A 16,830-nucleotide genomic window follows, 5' to 3' on the forward strand; every position below is an offset into this window, starting at 1 on the left:
CCCACTCGCCAAAGGCCCCTTCCCACCACCTCCACCCCTGGCTGCCCCTCTTCCCCCCTCAGCACCTCATGGTCCTGCCCTCCCCACCAAGAGAAAGACAGTAAAACTCTTCTGGCGTGAGCTGAAGCTGGGTGGGGGCCATGGGGGAACTGGAAGCCACTTTGGACCCTGCCCCACCCTGTGGGCCTCACTAGAGCCTGTCTCAGTGGACACAGCCCGGCTGGAACACCTGTTTGAGTCCCGTGCCAAGGATGTGCTGCCCTCCAAGGTAAACCCCACTGATCTGCAAGGCAGCCCCAGTGGAGGCAAGAGAAAATCAGAACTCAAAGGTCTGAGCTGTCACAGCTAGTTACTCATTTCCTACATGGGGAAACCAAGGTAGGGACTTGTCTGAGGTCTAACAAGGAATCATCAGCGTCCTAACTAGAATCTAATCTCATCCGAATGCTTTACACATCCCAGATCCCCAGTTGCGGGACCATTTGGCCATTTAGAGGAGATCCTTGGAGTATCCTCTTAGATTGTTGCCCCAGCTAGTCCCTTCCTCAATCTTAATACTACCCTTCCCCTAACCTTGCAGAAAGCTGGTGAGGGCCGCCGGACAATGACTACAGTGCTGGACCCCAAGCGCAGCAATGCCATCAACATTGGCCTAACCACTCTGCCACCCGTGCATGTCATTAAGGCTGCCCTGCTCAATTTTGATGAATTTGCTGTCAGCAAGGATGGCATTGAGGTGGTGATACCCAGCTATGAGTGTGGGAGGTGGGAGGTCTGGCCCTCTCCTTTGATCAGTGAGCATCTGCTGTCCCTCCAGAAGTGGGTCTGGGCTTGGCATTTCTGCAGGGCAGTCCTTAGACCCTGGGGTTCTCCCAAATGACCTAGGGTGAGGTTAAGACCAATGCCTGAGGCCTCAGGCCTGCACTGAGGGCCCACGTGGGGCCATGGCTACATCTTCAGAAACTACTGACCATGATGCCCACGGAGGAAGAACAGCAGAAGATCGAGGAAGCCCAGTTGGCCAGCCCTGACATACCCCTGGGCCCAGCCGAGAATTTCCTGATGACTCTTGCTTCCATTGGGGGCCTCGCTGCTCGTCTACAACTCTGGGCCTTCAAGCTGGACTATGACAGCATGGAGCGGGTACCTGAGTTATGGAGTGGGACAGGCAGTGGGAACAAGGGAGCATGATAACCATGTAGTCTGAGAGTCCTTGGTCCCTCATACCAGGAAATTGCTGAGCCATTGTTTGACCTGAAAGTGGGCATGGAGCAGCTGGTACAGAATGCCACCTTCCGCTGCATCCTGGCTACACTGCTAGCCGTGGGCAACTTCCTCAATGGTTCCCAGGTGAGTGAGAGCATATGGGGACTGGACATCAGGGCTCTGGAGCCATCCAAGCCCAGACTCAGACAGGGTCTTTTCAGAGCAGCGGCTTTGAGCTGAGCTACCTGGAGAAGGTGTCAGAGGTGAAAGACACAGTACGTCGGCAGTCACTGCTACACCACCTCTGTTCCCTGGTGCTCCAGACCCAGCCTGATTCCTCTGACCTTTACTCAGAAATTCCTGCTCTGACCCGCTGTGCCAAGGTTAGCACCTGCTAGAAATTCCACCAAGACTAGATGAGGGCTTGCTCAGGCTAGAGGTGTATGGGCTATGTCCTCTTCCAAACGTTCTTTCCTCTATTGGCCTGGCCACACCTACTGTCCTCGCATCTGCGTTTAGCACCCACTTCCTCCAAGAAATTTCTTTGTTCTCCGTTGGATCAAATGGACTTATCTGTCTCTGGCATTAGATTGTGAGCTTTTAGAGACGGGCCAGGTCTCAGCTGTATCCCTAGGGCCCAGACTGGCTAGCCTGGCATAGAGGCAGCCTAAGGCAGGGTCTTGTCTATGAGGGACAGCAGGTGTATCCCCCTTGCTTTTCCAGGTAGACTTTGAGCAGCTGACTGAGAATTTGGGGCAGCTGGAGCGCCGAAGCCGGGCAGCTGAAGAGAGTCTGCGGAGTTTGGCCAAACATGAGCTAGCCCCAGCCCTGCGTGCCCGCCTCACCCACTTCCTGGCCCAGTGTGCCCGCCGTGTTACCATGCTGAGAGTAGTACACCGCCGTGTCTGCAACAGGTAGGGGCATGGGCCAGAGAGACGGGACTGCCACCACCCTCCCTCAAACACCAAGCAGGATTTACCATCCTTCCCCACTCCAACCTGCCTAGGTTCCATGCCTTCCTGCTCTACCTGGGCTACACCCCACAGGCAGCCCGTGAAGTACGCATCATGCAGTTCTGCCACACACTGCGGGAGTTTGCACTTGAATATCGGACTTGCCGGGAACGGGTGCTACACCAGCAGCAGAAGCGGGCCACGTACCGTGAGCGCAACAAGACCCGGGGACGCATGATCACTGAGGTGGATGACCTTCCAAGGTCTTGATCTTGACTGCCACCCCCACAGTTTCCTTCCTCTACTCCCAGCTCACTTTTCTTCCCTCTCCAGACAGAGAAATTCTCAGGCGTGGCTGGGGAAGCCCCCAGCAACCCAGCTGTCCCAGTGGCTGTGAGCAGTGGGCCAGGCCAGGGTGATGCTGACAGTCATGCCAGTATGAAGACTCTGCTGACCAGCAGGCCTGAGGAAACCACACACAACCGCCGCAGCAGAGGTGAGATCCATGGCCACTGGAGGGAATGGGCTCTAAGGCCACTGTGGTCTGATCTCTATCTGACCTCCCTCAGGAATGATCCAGAGTGGCTCTCCAATCATGCCCACGGCAGTGGGGCCCTCCACTGCACCCACAGAAGAACTTCCAGCCTCCAGTTTACCCAGTGACACATCAGATGAGATCATGGACCTGCTGGTGCAGTCAGTGACCAAGAGCAGTCCTCGTGCCTCAGCTGCTAGGGAACGCAAGCGTTCCCGTGGCAATCGCAAGTCCTGTGAGTAACCCCCACAAGCCCACTGCCTGCCTTAACTCTTGCAAGCCTCTCCAACCTTGCTCTGTTCTTGCAGTGAGACGGACATTGAAGAGTGGGCTTGGAGATGATCTGGTGCAGGCACTGGGACTGAGTAAGGGTCCTGGCCTGGAAGTGTGAAGGTGTTGCCTCCTGGAAATCTGTCTAGACTCCAGCCTGCTGTGCTGAGTGAGGAGGGCCCAGAACAGAATTCTGCTCCCAGATCTCTATGACCAGGGGCCAGAGCCTCAAGCAGTATTAGCTGTGTATGTGTGCATGTGTGTGTGTATGCTTGTACTCATGTGTGAACTCCCTTAACTCATGGAGCAAAATAAAGTTTTCCTAGCTAATCCACCAGGGTTTTTCTTCTTTCAGGTCCCGACAAGGCTAGGTCTGTAGCAGGAAGGAAATCCCACAGGACTAGCACTTCTTGTCTCATTCTTCATCACCCACACAGCCATTAGCCACATTCCACGTCATTTATTCAGCAGCCCTATACCTCAGACTGCTTTGGGTCCCTGAACTAGGCCCTCAATGCTCCAGGCAATGGGGCCATGCAGCCTGATGGAGCCACCCAGAGCCCAGCAGCCTATGGCCACAATGTCAATAGTTATAACCGCTTCATCTGCCGCCGCTCCTGTCGGCGCTGCCTTTTCTCATTGTGTTCTGGTGTTGGGGTGCCACTGTCTGCTGTGAACCAGGGGCCCAGCACATTCACCCACAGGAGGTAAAGGGCCCGGCCAGGAGCCTAGAAGAGAAATGATAACTTGAAGCCAGGTGCAGGGAATAAGAAATGCGGAGGGTCAGATGTCCCTTCTTGGGAGTCCCCAAGCCCACGCACCAGAAGCCAGAAGAACCAGATGTAGAGAGAGAAGCAGCTGAGCACCTGCACGATGGCTGTCAGTAGGATCACATCTTTGAGGTGCCTGTGTATAGAAGGCAGGCTGTCAAAGATAGCAGATGGACCCCACTTCAGCTCCCTTCCACCCTTTTCGAGTTGCAAGTAGCTGCGGTTCTTGGGCTATCTGGGCCCCAGCCCTGGGGCCGCTCACCTGGGCTGGCGGTGGGGGACACTCACTCTGCCATGCCCTGCTCCATGTTGAGGTCCATGCCACCATCCATCAAGGACCCATCCTCAGAGAAAGCTGCCCGTGCCATCGAGCTCATAGAGTGGTAGCTGGCCCCATACACTGCCAGACTAAAGCCCAGGGCCATCTGCAAAGCAAGAATAAGGGTACCAAAGGCCAGTCGCTGACCTTATGCACTCATCTACTTTCCAGGGTGGGGACACTTACCCAGGCCCAAAATGAGGCAGATGAGTAAAAGAAGACCAAGGTCACAAGGCAGTAAATGGCCTGCAAGCAAACACAAGATCAGGCTGGGGTCAAAAAGCTATCCCCAAACCATGGGCACCCCTTAATTATGACCAAGAATTAGGCTATGTTGTGGGAGGAGTCAGGTTGTTCTTACAAGGCTGTGGGGAAGAGTCCTGCTCCTTGAGTTAGGAATACCCAAGTCAGTCCAGGGAGGAAATTCTTGTGTATTTGGGGTTCCACCTGGAAAGTGCTCTCAAATCCATCTTGGACATCCTCCTTTCTTTTTTGTTTATGTTTGCTTTTGCTAGTCAGCACTTTCTCTGTGGCAGGATCTTTTCCTGTTTCCTTTTGATTGGTGCTGTCTGCTGGAGCCTTAGCTGTCATATATACCACCATTCCTCACCAAACCGAGTACTGTGGGACTATAAGTGGGCACAGAAGCAAAGAGACAGGCACTTACATTGGCCCCCAGTATGATTCGCAGGTAGAACTTCAGGGTCTCTCTGTTCTCTTCAAATATCTGCTTTTTCCCTCTTGTGCCCACTTTGCCCTTGGGCTGCAGAGGGAAGATCATATGCTGTCAGAGCCCTTCTCAGCCATGGTCCTCCGCACTCTCCCCACATGCCTGACTACAGAATTCCATCCTCAACCAGGTCCTCGTGGTGCTCAAACCTAGTAAATTCCGAGATGTTCATCCACCCTCCAGTCTATTCTGCCTAGAGCTGACACCACCTTTCCAGCACGCCAGCTATGATCGCCTCTTGCTTGACCTGGACAATCCAGCCCTAGACTAATACCTTCTCTGGCTCCTGTAAAGACTGTACTGGGGCTGATGACCCCTCCAGGGTACTTCTGAGAGTTGAGTGGTGCCCCTCTTAGGCCTCTGCTGGAGTAGTCCAGATCTGGGCTAGTTCACCCACCCCCTTAAGGTCCCTCAAATCTCTGGCCTGCTCTGGTACTGTCTGGTACTGACGCCCAGCCCCTCGGCCACTAGTTCTGGTATGGTCCTGCGCTGCCGTTCCCCGCATCCCCTCGGCTCGCTCTAGGACAGTCTGGCCATCGGAAGGCGCCCCGCTCTGGCCCACTCCACGTCCCTTGACGTCCTTTTTTCTGTTCTCACTCCATCTGGGCCCCGGAGCGCTTTGCCGATGCGGACCCCGCCCTATTCACCCTCCTTACCGCCATGGCACGACGCAAATACCCAGCCGGCGAAACAAGGGAGAACAACCGAAACCGCAGTCAGTAGGCACCACATCGGCAGCACACACACTTCCGGTGCAGACCAAAGTCGTCAGGATCTGGGACGGAAGTGGGGGGCCACTTCCTTCCCGAGCCGCGCCCCCAGGGCCGACGGTACTACATTTCCCAGAAAGCCTTGCGCGGGGGCGGAGGCGGTAGGGATGAGATGGCGGAGTCGCTGCCCCTGGAGGTGAGAGGAAGCTGCCCTCAGGCCTAGCTCCGGACAAGCCCCGACTTCGGGGTGCCGAGCTTTGGGTAGGGGCTGTCAGATAACTAGCCCGGCCCCTACTGCCTGGCGGAAACGACCTGCCCCGCCGACCCCAGGACCTGCAAGCTCTGGGTAACGGTCCGGCTTTTGGGCCACTTTGTCTCTTTAACTTGAAGGACCGTCCCCTTCTTCCCCATCGGCCCCAGCAGATGACCGCCCTGTAACCTCAGTGAGGACAGACCCTCTGCCCATCCCCTCCCTTAAGGTGGCCCGTTACCTCCCCCTCAGTTCTGGAAGTTGTCTGCTCCATCTCATCGTCTGCGAAGGTTAACCAATCTTATTCCCACTGGTCCCTTGGGACTGTCGCTCCATTTTCTCCGCCCTGAAAGAGACAGCAGTCCCCTTCTACCTGGCAATGGGAAGCAGACTGCTTCCTCCCTCATCAACTCCGGGGATGATCTCTGGGGTCCTTTAGCGAGGACAGAATTCCCTAGACCCCTAGTGATGATCACCCCTACCTCTCTCACCCAATGGGATATTTGCTCCTTCCCCTTAGCCAGGGGCAAGACTGCTCTGTCCTAGTCACCAGGAGGTAACAGGTTAGTGGCCTGTTGGAGTGGCTTCTCCATACCTTTTGCCCTGAGGGTTGGCAGTCCCCTCCAGCTGCCCACAGGAGACAGCCACCAGTCCCAGAATGGCGTTCCCTCTCCTTAGCAAAAATAGGCCAGCTGAGTCCCATTGAGTCCCCTGCAGTGGCACCACTTTCCTCCTTGGCCCCAGAAGACGTCTACTCGATCCCTACATCCCATGAATGACTAATTGTATCTCCGGTAGCCCCTTGGGATGGGGTTCATGGGATGGCCATTCCATCCTCATCGCTGCCTCCTCTGGTCCCTCTAGAAAGGCCACCCCCTTCCCAGCTTAATGAATCATGTCCTTCCCTCTCCCACCCCCCAGTGATGACAGGTTTGTTCCCCCCCTCCCTTTGCTCCTTGGGTTGACTGCTCAGCTCCAAAAGACAGGTTGGTCACTGTCTTAGCTTAGACAGGCTTTCCTGCCCTCTCTGAGGGATTGGGGCTTGGTCAGTCCCAGTCCCCATTAGTACTCTCTTCCCCATGCCTAGCCTCCCTGGCCCAGAAGTCTGCTCTCCCAGGCATTCTTTTCTCAGTAATGGTCTGTTTAACTCCTCACCCTTTCCTTGAGCAAACCTGTAGTGAAAACAGAGGTAGAGGACTGAACCGTCCATCCTTAATTTAATCTAGTAAGTATTGGCCTAGCACCTCCTGTGTGCTTGGCATCTCAGAAAGGAAGAAGAGATCAGAATGGACTGGTGAAGTCAAGTTTAAGGAAGGGCATCCCAGGGAAGAGGCCCACATAGGCAAAAGGAAATAGATGTGCTGCATTTGTAGGATAGTAGAGAAACTAGATTGGGGAAGCTCTGGGACCAGTGGGTTCAGACACCTAACAGTGCTGAGCCAGAAATGGAGATTTTGTCCTGAGAATACAGGGGAACCCTGAGGGTATATAGGGGTGAGCTGAAACTGAACACCATTTTGTAGGAAAATTAACCTTGTAACAGTGTGCAGAATTGATTAGCAAGGATGAACTTAGAGGCAAGGAAGTCAGGTGGGAGATTGTGGAAGGAATCCAGGTCTGAGATATTGAAAATCTGAGCTACTAAGGTGGTGAAGTTACAAAGATAGAAATATTAGTAATAGCAATCCAGCAACCATTTACAGAACATCTACTAGTTGTCAAGCATTATACACACACACACATACACACACACACACACACACACACACACACACACACACACACACAAAATTTAATCCCCATATGGCTATGATCTAGATTTTTTTATAGCTATGGAAACTGAAATTCAGAGAGGTCCAGGTACCTTTGCCTGAGTGAGGTCATGTGGCTAGAAAGTAGTGGATTTCTTTTTTTCTTCTTTTTTTTTTTTCCCGAGTTGGAGTCTCACTCTGTCACCCAGGCTGGAGTGCAGTGGCACACTCATGGCCACCCCAGCATCGACCTGCTGGGCTCTGGTGATCCTTCCACCTCAGCCTTCCAAGTAGCTGGAACTACAGGTGTGCGCTACCACACCCGGCTAATTTTTGATTTATTATAGAGACAAAGTCTCGCCAGGTTGCCCAGGTAGGTCTCAAACCCACGGGCTCAGGCAATCCACTCACCTCAGCCTCCCAAAGTGCTGGGATTATAGGCTGAGCCACCGAGCCTGGCTAGTAGTGGATTCCAGTGAGTCTAGGTTAGCCTGGCCTAAAGCCTGTACTTTATACCTGTGATTGGGAGCAAGGGACAGAAGAGTCCAAAGTGTTATCATGTAGGGCATACTGTTGGCATTGAAGGGGGACGTTGGGAGGAAGGACTATTTTGGACTAAGGGCAGAATATGAGTTTTGGTTGAGATTAAAGTGATCATTAAACATTTGACAAATCCAGGGGACAATTGTCAATATTGGACTAGAACTTTGATAACAGAACAATATGGGGATATTCAATTGTTGATTATTCCTGTGTTGGTAAACAGAAACTCAAAAGACCTAGGTCTGAGCCCTGGGAGCCACAGAAGAATCCAGAAATAGGGCGATTGGGTGCTGGGTGAAGCTCTAGAAAACAGGAGGAAAGATTCCAGAAGAACAGACCAGTTAATATAAAATCATTCTGGGTCTCACAGGCCACCCCTTTCCTAGTCCCCTTTAGAGCCTTCAACTTCACCAGCCCTAGACTTACAGAGCACAAGTGGAGGGAAGAACTGGGTCTTGCTGGGTTTGTATCTTAACAGCCAGCTGAGAAGGTGAGTTGGTAGTAGAGAAGATGGGAAAAGAATAGGTCCTAGAGCTTGACCTGTGAGGGCTGGAGGAAGAGGTATGACTTCCTGAAGATCAGAGGAGTACCTGACTTGCTGTGTTCTAGATCTCATGCAAGACACTTTGCTGCTATTTAATTCTCACAACAACCCACTTAAATCACACTACAATTGCCATTTTACAGATAAGAAAAACAAGGCTCAGAGATAGTCAGTTGACAGAGTAGGGATTATAAATATGCTTATTTGGCCCCAATGCTCAGGCTCTTTCTACCCAACTAGGCAGGAAGTCTGATTCTTAATCAGTTAGTGCAAGTCTGTACCCAGTTATGGCTCAGAAAAGATTTGTTCACAGTAAAGATATCTGAAGGCTGGAGAGGGGAAATGAATGCTTCATGAAGCTTCGGATCTAAGATAAAGTAAAAGCCAGTGGTGTGGTGCCCTCAGACCCATGATGCTATCAACTGAAACTGGTTCCAAAGGTACCGAGCTCTAATAGCCCCCAATGCCTTGTCTTCTTCCCTCAGATGCTCACATATATTCTGAGCTTCCTGCCTCTGTCAGATCAGAAAGAGGCCTCCCTTGTGAGTCGAGCTTGGTACTGTGCAGCTCAGAATGCCCTTCGGGAGGTAAGGTGCCCACCCTCACCTGGCCCATTCTCCGTTGTTTCTCACTTCAGCTTGTTCATGACCCTGCTCATATATTATCCATCTATCCCTCTATTCATTCATACATATACATACATATATACATACATTCATACATACTTGGCTCTGCTTACAATGCTGGGCTGTACAGATGAATAGGACATAATCTGCTAAGGAGCTCACAGTCCAGTGAAGGAGAACAAGTAATATGAATGATCATGATAAAATTTGCTCAGTGCTGTGACATTGGAATGAAAGGGTACAATGGGAACGTGAAAAACAATATCAGCCGGGCACAGTGGCTCATGCCTGTAATCCTAGCACTTTGGGAGGCGGAGGCAAAGGGGTTCGATACTGGCCTGGTCAACTTGGTGAGACCTTGTCTCTACAATAAATCAAAAAATTAGCTGGGTGTGGTGGTGCGCGCCTGTGGTCTCAGTTACTTGGAAGGCTGAGGCGGAAGGATCACCTGTGGCCAGCAGGTCAAAGCTGCAGTGGCTGTTAGCATGCCACCGCACTCCAGCCTGGGTGACAAAGTGAGACTCCAACTCAAAGAAAGGAAGGAAGGAAAGAAAGAGAGATAAAGGACATCCTCAGGAAACTGGCAGCATCAGGGAAGGCTTCCTGAAGGAATAGGATGAGGATGAAGATTTGACTTCTAGTTCCAGTAATAGCACAGGCAAAGGCACCAAAGTATGGAATAGTTCTGGAAGCAACCATGCAAGTCCTGTATGACTGAACTGGAAAGTGTGTGGGAGAAGTAGTGGGAGATGAGGCTAGAACAGGGTCAGACTGCAAGCTGGCAGATGTGCCAGGCAGCAGAGCTTAATGATCATCATGTAGCTGTCAGGCAGGCGAGTGACACTGTGTGATTTGTGTCTTAAAACTCCACAGTGCAGAGTGGACTGGAAAGGGTGAGACTGAGGGTAGGACAGCAGCTCAGCTAGGAAGAGAATGCAGACATCTGTGCTTGTTTGAAAGGCAAGCAATAATGGCTCATGTTTTAATTTTGATTTCTTTAATTATTGGTGAGATTGTACAGTTTTTCTCATTATCTCACCCTTTGTATTCCCCTCTTCTTCATGTTCTTTATCCATTTAACTATTAGGGTCTTAGTATTTTTCTTATCCATTTGTATCAACTTTTTATACACTAAAGAAATGAATCCCATATATGTGTATTAAAATATAAAAATATATCCATAGTATGTTTGCCTTTTAATATGATTTATAGATATGTACTTTTATTTATGAGATAATAGGAGTTAAATTTCTGTTTTGATTGTGAACATCCTTTTCATTTTTATTTCTCCCATTGTTTTCAAATTTAAAGATCCCTTGTCCCATCCCATTTTTCTTCTGTTTTGTTTGTTTGTTTGTTTAGAGAAGTTTTAGGTTCACAGCAAAATTGTTTCTTCTGTTTTGTGCTTTAAATTTTTGTATTAATGTTTTTATTGTGAACTTTGTTTTGAGGTAAGAAACTAAACTATTAGTTTTCAAATAGCCCAGAGACCAGTTACATCTCTACTTTCCCTTCCCTGGTGGTTTGGAATCTTCCTCTGTCACATATTAAATGTGCGTATACATGTAGGGTCTGTTGTTCAATTATCTATCCAGTGTCATTGCTCTCACTGTCTAAAGGAATTTTATTTTGGGCTTAATGAAAATTTGAAATGTAAGACATCTAGATGTTGAGATCCAGTTGGTAGTTGTATTTCTGGATGAGGAGTTCAAGAGAAAGGTCTGGGCACTAAATACAGGTTTGGTGTCATTAAAGAATGGGTGGACGTTGAAGCCACAGATCTGAGTAACTTCTCCAGGGAGAACATGAAAAACCATAGGGTCAGAGAATTTCCCCATGGGAGGATACCAGTCCAAGGGCACAGAGAGGAGGAGACATACAAAGAGGGGGCTCAGGAGATCCCAGAGAGAGAAGAGCACAGAGGTCAAAGGCAGGAAAATATTTAAAGGATCTAGTGGGTTCTAGTTCGGCAAAATGAAGAACAAAGAGTTTCCATGAGATATGTCATCCAAGGAGACCACCAATGGCTTTAATGATAAATGATATTTGGCATCTGGGGGGAAAAAGCCAGGTGGATTGAGGAGTGAATGAAAATAAAATATAGAAAGTGACTGCTATACTTTGGCAAGAAGTTCCCCAGGACAGGAAGGAAATAAATAGGGCAGAAATAAGAGATTGAGGTGGGCTTAACAAAGGAATTCTGCTTTGGAGACATCACAAATGTGTTTACATACTTAAGGGAGGGACAGTCACTAGAAGAAGGATGAATGTGGGAGGAGGACAGGGCAAGAATGGTGGATGCCACCTGATGTGGTGGCAAAGACAAACTTCCATATGCAAAGCTTGGTCTTAGATAGGATCGAGAGAATATCACCTCTTTCTTTTTTTACTGTTCTTTTCTTCTTTTTTTGTTTTTCAGTACCAGTTTGGTGAAAAAAGGGTGTCACCTCTTCCTGAGGAAGCAGAGAGGTGGGGTTGGAAACATGGAACTGTTTGCATAGGAAGTTCTTCAGAGGCATCTCCTTCCTTGGTGGCCTCTTTGTTTGGTGAATTTAGAGACCAAATTGTCTTAGAAGAGTAAAAAGAGAGAGCAAGGCCAGGGCTTCAGAAGAGAGGTTTGGAATAGTTACAAGACAGAAGGAAGATGGAAAATTACCAGAGATATACAGAGAGGCTGTGAGAAGTCTTACTCATATGTGCCTATCACCATGCTGGGCACTAGGGAGGCAGAGTTAAGGAAGACACAGTCCTTGATGTAGTGAGAGGGAGACAAACACAAGCAAAAAACGTTTAGGGTGCTGCATTCGATGTTTGTGAAGCATGAGAATGCAGAGGAAAGATTTGGAAAAAACTCCATAAGAGAAAGAGATGCTTGGCCTGAGACTTGAGAGAGAAATAAATATTTGCCAAATAGATAAACAGGAGTATATGAGGGGTGAAAAAGCAGCTGAGCAGAGGCATGGCAGCATAAGAATGGTCAGAAGTGGGCAGTCCCAGAGCTGGGGGTGGGAAGAGGGAGTGGGCATGGGAAGAACTGGATGAAGAAGTAAGCCCAGGTCAGACATAGAAGAGCTGGAATGTGGGCTAGGAAGCATAGAGAACAATCAGAGGGTCATATTTGCTTTTTGGAAGGATAGAGCTTGTGACAGTACCAAGGATGGGTTGGAGCCAGAGAAACTGGAGGGCAGGACTCTGATGAGGAAACTGGTGTGATATGTATATAGTAAGGGGACCTCAGCTAAGGCAGAAGCAGTGAGGTTGGAGCAGAGGGATAGGATTCAATTTATAAAGAAGAAGTGGAAGGGGCTTTGGTCATTGTAGATATGGTGAGTAAGAGAGGATTCTAGGGCGACTCCCAGATTTCTTACTTGGGTAACTAGGTAAAGGGTGCTAAGAGTTTTGGAGAATGGGCAGAGTTAGAGGAATGAAATGATGAATTCAGATTTGGGTGTGTCACATATGTGTTTTCTGGAGAGAGGTCCATCAGGCACTTGGCTCCCAGTGTCTGGTGTCCAGGAAAATGATATGGATCAGAAAGAAGGTAGTTGGAATGATGGTCCCATGGACTGAAGTGCAGTCTGCCAGGGTGTACATGGCAAAGGACAAAGACTTTGTGTGTGTGTGTGTGTCTATTGTCAGGTGAAACAAACCACAGGGAACCCATCCATCTATGGACTGGGTCTCTCTTCTTTGGTGACCCCCAAAAGAGACTGATGGGGAACAGGCTAGAAGGTAGGAAGAGAGCTGGGAGGGCAGAGTTACAGAACTCCCCTTCTCCACAGAGGATGGCATCAAGGATAGTAGCTACTGGCCATGCAGAGCAGGTGGTATGGCAGGGAGGATACTTGCGGGAGGTCTGAATAGAAGCCTCTACCTGTTTGTGACCTTACTGGAGGGGAGCTGTTGCCAGGAATGAGTGATCCTCCGGGGGCCAGGATGGAAGTAAATGGTGAGGGGTAATAGGTGGCTAGACAGCAGGTGTGTGTGCCCAAGTGCTTCCAAGAAGCATGACTGTGGAGGGGAGGGGAAAGATAAGAGGAACAAGAAGAGGGAGTGCAGGATGAAGGGAAACTTTTTGTTGTGGTTTAAGGGTGGGGTGTTTGTGGCCTGGGGTGAGGGGAAGACAGTAGAAAGATAGAAATAGTAGAGTTCTTGGAGAAGGTAGAGGCAGGCTCAGTAGGCCAGGAGAAGGGGGTAACCTGGAGCCAAACAGCAGGAGAGGGGAGCAGGTTAGGATGGGTCCTGCCTAGAGGCAGTTGGTGGACATGAACAGGGGAAAGGGAGGGACTTCCCACCTCCTGGCTTTGGTTCCTTTTCTTTTTTTTTTTTTTTTTTTGAGTTGGAGTCTCACTCTTTCACCCAGACTGGAGTGCAGTGGCCGCTCCCGGCCACCGCAGCCTCGACCTGCTGGGCTCCGGCAATCCTTCTGCCTCAGCCTTCCAAGTAGCTGGAACTACAGGCGCGTGCTACCACGCCTGGCTTATTTTTGATTTATTGTAGAGATGAGGTCTGGCTAAGTTGCCCAGGCGGGTCTCGAACCCGCGGGCTCAGGCAATCCACTCACCTTGGCCTCCCAAAGTGCTGGGATTTCAGACTGAGCCACCGAACCTGGCCTTGGTTCCTTTTTGAAACAGAGCAGATCATATCTGAAAAGGCCAGGGTGATGGGAAGGGTGTAGCAGTAGGGTCATGAGCTAGAAAGATGTTGGGCTTGGAGAGAAATCTTGTGTGGGATGGAAAGGGAGCAGGGAGAGAGGTGGGGAGAAGGCAGGAATGGTGGAGGCCAACATTGGTGCTGGCAGCACCGGTGAGAGAGGAGGAGACCATGACTTCCTTGGCAGAGTTCTGTATCCCCAGTACAACCTCAGAGGAGGTAGTTCATGTCGCCATCCCTGGCTGGGCCAGGAGAATGAGCATAGCAGCATGACAGAGGCAGGGCAACAAGCACCCCGAGGAGAGGTTGTCAAGGGGTGAGAGGCCAGCAAAGAAGGGAAAGGCAGAAGAAGCAATGTAGGCTGCCAGACCCTGGGGTTACAGGTAAGAGTGGAGTGAGAGTGAGGAAATGAGGAAGAAGAAGGAGGCTAGACTCAGAGTTTGGGGTCTTAGAGTATTTGGTTTTAGAGCTGCAGTGACTTCAGCTAACCACAAGCTCCAGAAGGAATATTGATAAAAACCCATTTGGTGCCTTTGCAAAACTTAGCCCCATCCAGGCACAGGGCACCCGGCATCTAGGGCCTGGCCGATACCTCACCACCACTGTGTCCCAGAGAGCAATCTGCAGGACCCTGTTGGCAGGAGCCATCTCCCATGACCCAGATGTGAGCAGACTGTCAAGGAGGAAGTACCCCCAGCCAGTTAGGTGCTATAGAAGATACTTACCAAGGCCACGCTGGGGCCTATGTCTCACCAGTCCAGCCTAAGACATTACCCTTGGGGACTTATTCCCCCTGCTCTGCTCCTGTGGTTCATTTAATCCCAGTTTGTTTCAAATAAGGATGCAGGCAAAGGCAGCGCCCCACGTGTGCCTGGGCTATTCCCATTCCTGGAGGGACCCCTGGTTACCTGCTGCTTGTTGGTCACTCTGAAGCAAGAACTTGTTTCACTTTCTGTCCTCTCCTGCCTGACATATTTATAAAGGCCTGGAGGAGTTTCTGGAAATGACCCATAGGTGTAACTCCTATCCAGAGACCATTGCCCCTGGTGCCAGGGCATACATTTTCCCAATGACCTACTAGAGAAGAACAGGTGTGTTAACTTTGTACAGGTGTGTTATTCCTGTGCCAGTCAGAAAGGAGGTCCATTTTCTCCATCAGGTGACTTTCTAAGACTACACAGGCCTGTAGTCTCAGTCCAGATCTTTACTAGGTACAGCAAAACCCTGGCCTCCTATGGTCAAGGTACATGTGTCATTTTTGGCAGATTCAGGACATTTCCCAAGTGATTTTGCAGTTACTCTTTAGATTCCAGCATTGGGAAAAGAGGAGACCAGGGACTAGGCGGTCCCTCTGTGGATGGGGCAGCTGAAGCTGAAGCAGCTGCCCTTGCAGTCTTCCTTCAAGGGGGTCTAGAAGCATCTTCTTAGGGCCTGGGAAGGGGGAGTGTTCTATACCAGGGCCAAGATCTAGAACCCAAGAGGCCTGCTTCTGCCTATTGCTGTGTCCTCCACAGACAGAAATATCTCTAAAAAGCTGCTCCTGGGATTCTGTAGTTCAAGTCCAGGTGACCTCAGAAGCAGGGTAGGCCACCTAAGGGATGACTTGGAGGCTGCCCCCATCCCACCGAGAAAAACAGTGGGAGGCCAGAGATGGTCTCAAGCCACCTCTGTCCCCCCAGAGCTGGAAGTCCTTCAGGCCAGGCACTGATTTTTTATTGGGTAGTCTTGTTGCCAGCAGGCAGCCCTGGACTCAGGCCCTGGGGTGATGGCCAGTTCCCTCCCTTGGTTTGTTGTCAACCTGGTTCATACATATGGAGGCAGAGGGAGAGGGGAGAACGTTCCTGGGCGCCCAGACACCAGAAGGAAGGGAAGGAAAGAAGGAAGGCTGAGCACAGTGGCTGCTGTGCTGCTAGAGCTGGGCCCTGTGAGGCTCTCGGGGGCTGTTCAGTGAGGTGTGAATGGCGGGGGCAGGTGCTGCCTCGGCAACCAGCTCTGTCCCCACTCCCCCGGCCATGGTTCACTCTCTTCGGCATCAGATTGAGTCATCTGTCTTGCAGGGCTTGGAAAGGGCTAAAGGAAGGCTTTCCCATTTCTTTCTAAAACCTGATCTTTCTCAACCTCACACACTGGAATTTTTCCCCAGCTCTCCTTCAGTCTGAGGTCCCTGATCCGCTGCCTATGAGGGCATCTGTGGTGAGTGCTCCCCTCATCCACATTGACCACATTTCAGAAGTGGTGTCTGGAAAGGGAAACTGTCTGACCCCTGATTCCTGTGAAAGAGGCCAGGAGCTAGTCCCTGTCTCTTCCACACACTCCTTCCCATTGTGACAGCCATGGGTGGCTACTTCTTTCTGTGGCAGAAGCCAGGCTGGTTTCTCCCCACCTAGGAGTAAGTTACGTGCTTCCTGGGAAAATCCTGTTATGTGTCTTGCAGGAGTGCATCCTATGAGTCATTTCTGCCTTTCTGATTCCCTTCTGATGATCTTCTGTGGGGTACAAACAGCAAACGACACCTTTTTTTTTGTTTTTCAGTTACTGACACTATAGGTTTTTTGGGAAGCATGTTGATATATTCAAACAAGAACCTTCTTTGAGTATGACTTGCCTGCAACCCGAGCAAGCGATAGGGAGACAGGACTAGGATCTTAGAAGCCAAACCCTCTTCTCCCTTCCCGCCAGACCTATTCTACACACATGGTATTGACTTCCCTTTTCCTCTCTCCGGCACAAGCTCAAGGAAGGTTCTGTTGAAAATATCTCCTAGCCGGGCTCGGTGGCTCAGCCTGTAATCCCGCGCTTTGGGAGGCTGAGGTGAGTGGATTGCCTGGCCCGTGGGTTTGAGACCCGCCTGGGCAACTTGGTGAGACCTCATCTCTACAATAAATCAAAAAATCAGCCGGGTGTGGCAGCGCGCACCTGTAGTTCTGGCTACTCGGAAGGCTGAGGCGGAAGGATCGCCGGAGCCCAGCA

The 16,830-nt window shown here is 50.5% G+C and overlaps 3 protein-coding genes across 7 annotated transcripts in view; 2 read left to right on the plus strand and 1 right to left on the minus strand.

The window, feature by feature from the left end:
• Nucleotides 1-3,298, plus strand: part of FHOD1 (formin homology 2 domain containing 1) — a 15,826-nt gene extending 12,528 nt beyond the window's left edge. Inside the window, 10 exon segments of the mRNA XM_021716603.1 lie at nucleotides 1-268; nucleotides 581-736; nucleotides 961-1,143; nucleotides 1,231-1,350; nucleotides 1,428-1,589; nucleotides 1,930-2,120; nucleotides 2,213-2,405; nucleotides 2,493-2,655; nucleotides 2,729-2,929; nucleotides 3,003-3,298. The exon segment at nucleotides 1-268 is cut by the window's left edge and continues 37 nt beyond it. Of these exon segments, the coding sequence (XP_021572278.1) occupies nucleotides 1-268; nucleotides 581-736; nucleotides 961-1,143; nucleotides 1,231-1,350; nucleotides 1,428-1,589; nucleotides 1,930-2,120; nucleotides 2,213-2,405; nucleotides 2,493-2,655; nucleotides 2,729-2,929; nucleotides 3,003-3,085 (1,720 nt within the window). The 3' untranslated portion in view covers nucleotides 3,086-3,298.
• A 106-nt stretch (nucleotides 3,299-3,404) lies between these two features.
• TMEM208 (transmembrane protein 208) lies at nucleotides 3,405-5,551 on the minus strand. 4 transcript variants are annotated; one of them, XM_021716637.1, is made up of 6 exons: nucleotides 5,440-5,551; nucleotides 4,721-4,932; nucleotides 4,240-4,299; nucleotides 4,023-4,159; nucleotides 3,786-3,870; nucleotides 3,405-3,692 (listed from the first exon to the last, which is right to left on the minus strand). In XM_021716637.1, the coding sequence occupies exons 2-6, from the start codon at nucleotides 4,832-4,834 to the stop codon at nucleotides 3,555-3,557; spliced, it is 534 nt and encodes a 177-aa protein (XP_021572312.1). In that variant the 5' UTR covers nucleotides 4,835-4,932; nucleotides 5,440-5,551; the 3' UTR covers nucleotides 3,405-3,554. The 4 variants fall into 4 exon arrangements, with proteins under 4 accessions (XP_021572312.1, XP_008064901.1, XP_021572323.1 ...); XM_008066710.2 differs by having other exon boundaries at nucleotides 3,436-3,692; nucleotides 4,721-4,816; XM_021716648.1 differs by lacking the exon at nucleotides 4,721-4,932 and adding an exon at nucleotides 4,415-4,682 and having other exon boundaries at nucleotides 3,436-3,692; nucleotides 5,440-5,513.
• Nucleotides 5,552-5,647: 96 nt separating this feature from the next.
• LRRC29 (leucine rich repeat containing 29) overlaps nucleotides 5,648-16,830 on the plus strand; it is a 15,994-nt gene continuing 4,811 nt past the window's right edge. The window contains exons 1-2 of one of the 2 annotated variants that reach the window (XM_021716715.1): nucleotides 5,648-5,689; nucleotides 9,067-9,168. In XM_021716715.1, coding sequence (XP_021572390.1) covers nucleotides 5,666-5,689; nucleotides 9,067-9,168 — 126 coding nt within the window. In that variant the 5' untranslated portion in view covers nucleotides 5,648-5,665. The remainder of the gene's footprint in view (nucleotides 5,690-9,066; nucleotides 9,169-16,830) is intronic. The other variant, XM_008066730.2, reaches the window with a different exon arrangement.

Source organism: Carlito syrichta, unplaced genomic scaffold (assembly GCF_000164805.1).
Source record: "Carlito syrichta isolate Samal-C Ts95f unplaced genomic scaffold, Tarsius_syrichta-2.0.1 Scaffold106255, whole genome shotgun sequence".
In the NCBI taxonomy this organism is placed as follows: Eukaryota; Metazoa; Chordata; class Mammalia; order Primates; family Tarsiidae; genus Carlito; species Carlito syrichta.

Coding starts and splice junctions, on each gene's coding strand:
- TMEM208 (XM_021716637.1), bottom strand. CDS start 4,834: ATGATCTTCCCTCTGCAGCCCAAGGGCAAAGTGGGCACAAGAGGGAAA. Junction 4,160..4,239: donor CTGCCTCATTTTGGGCCTGG/GTAAGTGTCCCC, acceptor CTTGCTTTGCAG/ATGGCCCTGGGCTTTAGTCT. Junction 3,871..4,022: donor ATGGAGCAGGGCATGGCAGA/GTGAGTGTCCCC, acceptor TTCTATACACAG/GCACCTCAAAGATGTGATCC.